The 7,238-nt window shown below is 35.2% G+C and overlaps 1 protein-coding gene across 1 annotated transcript; it reads left to right on the top strand.

The window, feature by feature from the left end:
* The first annotated feature begins 323 nt into the window (after window positions 1-323).
* Window positions 324-6,090, top strand: LOC104246768 (ribonucleoside-diphosphate reductase large subunit-like). The gene is made up of 17 exons (XM_009802649.2): window positions 324-835; window positions 1,737-1,798; window positions 1,914-2,001; window positions 2,137-2,400; window positions 2,590-2,830; window positions 2,926-3,002; window positions 3,170-3,340; window positions 3,444-3,536; window positions 3,626-3,775; window positions 3,863-3,949; window positions 4,036-4,200; window positions 4,277-4,396; window positions 4,717-4,919; window positions 5,005-5,154; window positions 5,243-5,390; window positions 5,621-5,704; window positions 5,792-6,090. The coding sequence occupies exons 1-17, from the start codon at window positions 608-610 to the stop codon at window positions 5,885-5,887; spliced, it is 2,427 nt and encodes an 808-aa protein (XP_009800951.1). The 5' UTR covers window positions 324-607; the 3' UTR covers window positions 5,888-6,090.
* Window positions 6,091-7,238: the final 1,148 nt, after the last annotated feature.

The raw sequence follows: 7,238 nt of genomic DNA, 5'->3' as shown, positions 1-7,238 counted from the left end.
GAGTTTTATTTTAGAGAAAATCTTAATAGTTACATCTAATCACAAAATACATCAAAGTTGTCCCTTCTTTTTTTTTTTTTTTTTGGAAATTTACCCTTATTTTCGTAACAAATCAAATTTCTGTCTGAAAATGTAATTTTTAAAAATATTAATTATATATTTCTGATTATAAGTCAAAATTTGGCGGCAAAAATGATAGAAAGTCTGTTGCCAAAAACATAAAATTAGAAAAATAGTTATTACACAATTACTATACTAATTATTAGAGCAAGAATATTTACATCCCATCTCATGCCCGTCAAATAACAAATTCAAATTCTAACTTCAAAAGCATAGCAAAGTGGGTCCCGCGTACAGCTTCTCCTACACTCTTCCTCCCTCCATATTATATCATCATCCGCTCTTCCCAATTGGCGGGAATTTTTCAAAAAATCCCCCAAAATCAAAAACCCTAATTCGCGCAAAAGTTATTTAAGTCTCTAATTATCCTATATATACAACAGAGTCACTCAGTCAGTCACATCTCGCTAACATCAAGAATCAAACATTTAAACCACACTCCTTTCTTCTAGGTGTTCGACGAAATTGCTCAAAGAGAGTTAAAAAAATGTATGTGGTGAAGAGAGACGGTCGACAAGAAGCTGTTCATTTTGATAAGATCACTGCTAGGCTTAAGAAGTTGAGTTATGGGCTCAGACCTGATCATTGTGATCCGGTGCTTGTTGCTCAGAAGGTTTGTGCTGGTGTTTATAAGGGTGTTACCACTAGTCAGCTTGATGAATTGGCCGCTGAAACTGCCGCTGCTATGACTGCTAACCACCCCGACTACGCCTGTGTGAGTCCCTCAATGTTATCTGTGCTTCTGTGTTTTGTAATTGCTTCTGTGTTTGTTTGATTATGTTGATCTATAGAAATGCTGCTGAATTTTAAGCATTTGTTCAAGTTTGGGACTCATGTTGCCTCTTGGTTTAATTTTATGTGTGTGCTTACTTTCTTTTTGTTGCTTTGGGGTTTAGTTTCAAATGTATGTTTGCTCAAATATCTGACAAGTTTAAACAATCTAGGGGCTCTACTGATTTATTGGTTATGTTTATATTTGGAAATGATATGTTGGTCTGGAATATTGCAATATGCGCTTGGTGTTCGCTTGTGAGTTGCTAAAGTTGAACATTTTATTGAATTTTGTTGCTCGTTGGAATTGGTGGTTTTTCAAATTCACACTCTGGTTTTCTTTGTCAGTCAGGATTTGCTGAATTTGAATATTTTTAGTATTATTTTTCAGTTTTATCTCTTGTGTTTCCCTGTCTAGTGCTCAACCTTGCTTCTGTATGCATATTTGCTCATTTTGGATCTGGGTAAAAGATTTTTTCAAAAAATGTGTGGTTTCGGAGTAGATAATGTTTGTTCATTTGAGCAAGACTAAAATTTTGAGGTATGTGATGAAGCAATAGAAAAACATTAATTAGACTCTTCCCTTGCTTTTATACTCATTGAAATAATTCAAAGGAGAATTCTCCTCAATATGCATATATGCTGAAATTAAAAAGGAAATTAAATATATGAGATGTTTGGCTTCAAATGAGGAAATGGGGAGATCAAAGGGGCTTCTATTAACTGCTCTCCTGTTGTAGGATAGATCGGCTGAAGCTTATATAATGCATACTAGGACAAGGTACTTTGTCTGTAATGAACATATTAATTAATCTCTAATTTGTTCAAAACTCTTGAAAGTGCAGCTGGCCGCAAGGATTGCTGTGTCCAATCTGCACAAGAACACCAAGAAATCATTTTCTGAAACGTAAGTGATTTGAATCAACGTTTCTCATTGGCCTTCCGTTTTGTTTTTCATATAAAATGAATGTTGGTATAGTGATTAATAACAAAGTGGTGGTTGTAATGTTGGAATATCACAGGATTAAGGACATGTATTACCATGTCAGTGAGAGATCTGGATTGAAGGCACCACTAGTTTCTGATGAAGTGTATGAGATAATCATGAAGGTATCACTGCCATTTGAAATTTTCCTTTTATGTTCAGGTATTGAATTACAGATAAGGCTATTAGGTGGATCAAGAGCTTGTTTATGATTGCCTTTAGATACCACTTGTTAATAATTTTCCTTTTTTTTTTCTCAGAATGCTGCTTGTCTGGACAGTGAAATCATATATGACAGAGATTTTGACTATGATTACTTTGGTTTCAAAACCCTTGAGAGGTCTTACCTCTTAAAGATTCGGGGTAAAGTTGTAGAAAGGCCACAACACATGCTGATGAGAGTATCTGTTGGGATACACAAGGATGATATTGAATCTGCCATCAAAACATATCATTTGATGTCTCAACGATGGTTCACTCATGCATCTCCAACATTATTTAATGCTGGAACTCCAAGACCTCAAGTACGTCAGTTTTTTTTTTTTTTTTTTTGAAATCTGTGTTTTCTTTTCTTGATTTGTTGATTCAACCAAGTCATCATGAATTTGTTCCACTATGCTGTAAAACAATCCAACATTGCCCTCTCCTGCTTAGTGACATCCTTAGTAGAAAGTTCCCTGATTGTTTACATTGTATTCTTTTGTGATTTGTAGTTAAGTAGCTGCTTCCTGATATGCATGAAAGAGGACAGTATTGAGGGTATATATGATACTCTTAAGGAGTGTGCTGTTATTAGCAAATCAGCTGGGGGAATTGGAGTTTCTGTGCACAACATACGTGCTACTGGGAGTTACATTTGTGGAACAAATGGGACATCAAATGGAATTGTTCCTATGCTGCGCGTATTCAATGACACTGCTAGATATGTTGACCAAGGAGGTGGTAAAAGAAAGGGTGTGGCCTCATTCCTGTGACTTACTTTAGAATTCCAAAAGTGTAAGATGTATGGACTACTTTCACTTTTTCTCACTGTGTTATGTTGCATGTAGGTGCTTTTGCTGTCTACCTTGAGCCTTGGCATGCCGATATATTTGAATTTCTGGATTTAAGGAAGAACCATGGGAAGGTATAGTTAGTACTTTTCATGTCATCAATTGTTTAATATATCTGTCTAGTGGGCCTGCACATGTTCGCTGCTACTGCAGTAGAATATTCGTTTACTCCTTTCATACGATAAAGCTTGTCTACACTCAGCAATTTGACAAGACATGGGTGATGTGTCCATTTCTGCAGGAAGAGCATCGGGCACGAGATCTTTTCTATGCTCTTTGGGTCCCAGATCTTTTTATGCAAAGAGTCCAAAGCAATGGGCAATGGTCTTTGTTTTGTCCAAATGAGGCTCCTGGACTGGCAGATTGCTGGGGTGAAGATTTTGAGAAGCTGTACACAAATTATGAAAAGGAGGTAAAATCAAGTCTTGTACTGAGGTTAATTGCACACTATTTATAGGGTGGATTAAATGATCCTTTCAGCATTGATCTTAAACAATGTCCTTTTGTCAATTCAGGGTAAGGCAAAGAAGGTGGTTCAAGCACAAAATCTTTGGTTTGAGATCTTAAAGTCCCAGATAGAAACTGGGACCCCTTACATGTTGTACAAGGTGACTTTCATATGGTTCTGTTATTCCTCTCATTGTTTGTCTGTATGCATTTAAATTTTACTCAACCACTATTCTGTTTGTTATTGTAGGATACTTGCAATAGAAAAAGTAACCAGCAGAATCTTGGCACTATCAAGTCGTCTAACTTGTGTACTGAGATTATTGAGTACACAAGTCCAACTGAAACTGCTGTGTGCAATCTTGCTTCAATTGCTCTACCAAGATATGTTAGAGAAAAGGTAGTTAAAATTTATATATGCTTTACAACATTACTTGTCCTACTTTCGCCTTGCCTCTTAGTTTTGCATTGCCTTTATGTCTTTCAGGGAGTGCCAAGTGAATCGCAACCATCTAAGCTTGTTGGGAGCAGGGGTTCCAAAAATCGATACTTTGATTTTGACAAACTGGCAGAGGTTTGATTTATTCTGACTACCAACTCTTCTGACATGTTTTTCTTGGATATTGTTCTTAATTTTGTTCTGTTTGCCGTGTGAGACAGGTTACTGCATTAGTCACTACAAACCTGAACAAAATTATTGATGTCAATTACTACCCTGTTGAAACTGCAAAAAGGTCCAACTTACGACATAGGCCTATTGGAATTGGAGTCCAGGGTCTTGCTGACACATTCATGTTGCTTGGCATGGCATTTGATTCCCGGGAGGTAAGTGCTATAGATCATCTTTCCAACCTGTAGATTTATTCTAATGGTTCTGATCTTATACGTTGTCTATGTATAGGCTCAGCAGCTAAACAAGGACATATTTGAGACAATATATTACCATGCATTAAAAGCTTCTTCTGAATTAGCTGCCAAGGAAGGCCCATATGAGACATATGCAGGAAGTCCTGTAAGCAAGGTATATATCCTTCTGCTCCCAGATTTAACTGATGGGTACTGTGTGGATGGCTTGTTTGGTCTCCCAGTGCATGTAGATTGTCATCCAGAGTTAGTCAAGATAGTTGCTGGACTCTAAAGTGTCCTAACCAAAAAAAATGGCATCTCCTTACTAGTTCAACTTTGAATATGTAATACAAGTTTAAAGATAATTTTGAAAATGCTTAGACCCAAAGTAGTACACAATATTGTAGAACATGAAATGACTGCCAGATTTGATTTTGATCCAGTATTATCAATTTCACATTGCATTTCCACTGAAGACAACATTATGTTGTTCAGGGTATTATCCAGCCAGATATGTGGGGAGTAACACCATCAGATAAATGGGATTGGGTAGCTCTTCGTGAAATGATCACAAAGAATGGTGTAAGAAATTCACTTCTTGTGGCTCCAATGCCTACTGCTTCAACCAGCCAAATTCTTGGAAACAATGAATGCTTTGAGCCATATACATCCAATATCTACAGTCGAAGAGTTTTGAGGTAACACCTGCTGGTGGATCCTTCAATTCCTGATGATTTTTAATGTTGTTGCTTGTGATTTATACATGTTTTTTTTCTTCTCCAGTGGTGAATTTGTCGTGGTGAACAAACACCTGCTATATGACCTAACTGAGATGGGGCTCTGGTCTCCTGCTCTTAAGAATAGAATAATATATGAGGATGGTTCTGTGCAGAAAATCCCTGAAATTGCAGATGAGCTTAAAGAAATTTACAAGTATGAACTTGCACTAATTTAATTGCTGGTTAAATTATTATGTTCTTTTTATTTCCACTTGCATGCTTATACTGTTTATTGACCTCAGGACTGTTTGGGAGATCAAGCAACGGACCTTGGTTGATATGGCTGTAGACCGTGGATGCTACATAGATCAGAGTCAAAGCCTCAACATACATATGGACCAACCAAATTTTGGAAAACTTACTTCCCTGCATTTTCATACTTGGTCCAGGGTATGCTTCAAGTTCACATTAGTATATTGTTCTTCTGAAATGCAGTACATAAGAACTAAGAAATTGTCTAGTGGATATTTGCTCAATGGTTTAGTAGCTTTTGTTTCAAAATATACACTTAAGAGATTTAATAACTAAAGTACCTAGTTGTCATCCTAGAGGAGCACACACTGACCTTTTCTAGTTATGCCTTCACAGCCCGAGTCTGACATTTCATCTTGTTACTGTAGGGGTTGAAAACAGGAATGTACTATCTGCGATCACGTGCTGCAGCTGATGCTATCAAGTTCACAGTCGACACTGCTATGCTGAAGGTAGTAACCATCAAAATTTTGTGTACCCGTTATCATATTATTATGTTTATTCTTACAAAATTGCACCTTGGGGATTTCAATTTGCAGGAAAAACCAAAGACTGCAGTTGACGATGACACTAAAATGGCCCAGATGGTGTGCTCTTTGACAAACCGTGAGGATTGTTTATCGTGCGGAAGCTAGTGCTAAATTGGGTTTCATAATATTTTGAGCTTTTGGCTTTTGTTGTGTGTTTTCTTCTCTGCCTGCTGGGAAAACTCTGAATAGATCAGCAAAATAGGCCTTGGCTTTGTGGAAGTGGTATGTACTGATGTTCGTTAGATATGAACTAACTCTGTATATAGTAATATTAATATATATCTAATTCTAGTATATGTTTTAGACAAGGAAGTGTGTAATTCTCTTGTATTGGTAAATGGTGTCTTGTAATGCATTGCCTTGAGATATCAGCAATGAATTTGCATTTGTTTATTCACCAAAAAACATAGACCGCTATTTATTTCATTAAAGCTATGAGTTGCCATTACTAAACAATATCATCGTTGAATCTTTCTCTGAATAACAATGGCATTTGCTTTTCTTTTTCAACTCTAAAATTATGAATTTTTATCTCTAACTTCTATGCTACTACTCAAAACTCAAAATACAACCCTGTAGGGTAAGAATTGCTCAACGAAACCCCCACCAGATAAGGAGAACAAAATATGATTCCTACGAGATCTCTTTCAATTAATTTCCCTTTTACTTTTAACTACAAAAATCAACTATAAACAAACTAATTCGGTTAAACTTCTATAACAGAGAATGAAGACTTCGTACTCTTCTAATGCTATCATATCAATGTCTTAAAAACAATTCATACCATTGAGAGTACATGGTTAAATTTAAAACTGAATTTGAATATAAATCAGTTGATTTTTTAAATGCTTTTTGAATAGTTTGAAACTGCATCATAGTCTAGAAATAAACAATTTAATAGTCAAAAAATTTGTTTGCATAAGATAATCAAGTAAGTAAAATAATAGTTGTTCTAACTCTCCAAATAATTAATTATATTATGAAATACATACTTTTTTTTGGTCATGATGAAATACATACTTCATATCACTAGTCTTAAGGGTACGCGCTTCGCGCGTGATCAATGAATACAATAATTTTTTAAAAGTTGTGTAAATATTATTAGACAATTGATTTGAGTTATGTAAAATTATAAAATAAAATTTAAACAATTTTTTTTACATAATAAATGTTGTTCCCATTTTAGCTAGCTCAATAAATAAAGATATCATATAGCAAAAAAGTTTCTAGATGCCTTATTTGTGATTTAAAAAAAAAAATTTATATCAGGATTTGAAAATTAAAAATTAAATATTTTTGATCTTCTAGAAATTTAGAATGAAAGTTGACATTATACCTCCTAAAAATTAGGTCAAATGGTTTTGTGGCCCATTACAAATTTGTTTTTAGTTTTATGACCCCATCTTTCTTTTTTTACTCATGGGAGATTTGCTTTTACACATAAAAAATCTACAAA

The sequence above is a fragment of the Nicotiana sylvestris genome, chromosome 5, assembly GCF_000393655.2.
Source record: "Nicotiana sylvestris chromosome 5, ASM39365v2, whole genome shotgun sequence".
Taxonomy (NCBI): Eukaryota; Viridiplantae; Streptophyta; class Magnoliopsida; order Solanales; family Solanaceae; genus Nicotiana; species Nicotiana sylvestris.
This window is presented reverse-complemented; position numbering and strand designations above follow the sequence as displayed.